The sequence below is a fragment of the Passer montanus genome, unplaced genomic scaffold, assembly GCF_014805655.1.
Source record: "Passer montanus isolate IOZ18808 unplaced genomic scaffold, ASM1480565v1 scaffold11048, whole genome shotgun sequence".
In the NCBI taxonomy this organism is placed as follows: Eukaryota; Metazoa; Chordata; class Aves; order Passeriformes; family Passeridae; genus Passer; species Passer montanus.
In genome coordinates, this window is record NW_024357668.1 from 1 (window position 1) to 314 (window position 314).

The following is a 314-nucleotide window of genomic DNA, read 5'->3' on the forward strand; positions in this document are numbered from 1 at the left end:
CTGGAGCTCTGAGATGGGCATGATGGCTCCTAGGGGCTGGATGAGGCCGATGAAAGCCAGTGTCGGTTTCTCCAGCTCAGGGGGGAACATGAATTTGTAGAGGGGAATCTGGTTCTCCACCACCTTCACGCAGCTCTCGAGGAACGGGAAGGAGAAGCTGTAACCTGTGGCAAAAACTACGGCATCGACATCTTCCCTGGTGCCATCCTCAAAGATGGCCGATGTCTCTGTGAACTCCCGGACGTTCGGCTTCACCCGCACCCTGCCCGAAATGATGCGGTTGGGCAGGTCATCGTTGACAGTGGGGTGCTGGT

The 314-nt window shown here is 57.0% G+C and overlaps 1 protein-coding gene across 1 annotated transcript; it reads right to left on the reverse strand.

Moving 5' to 3' along the window:
• Positions 1–3: 3 nt before the first annotated feature.
• On the reverse strand, positions 4–309 carry LOC120512672 (flavin-containing monooxygenase 5-like; the record flags this gene model as incomplete). The annotated part of the gene is made up of 1 exon (XM_039731242.1): positions 4–309. A coding segment is annotated over one exon (306 nt), but the record flags the coding sequence as incomplete, so codon positions are not given.
• Between the last annotated feature and the right edge of the window lie 5 nt (positions 310–314).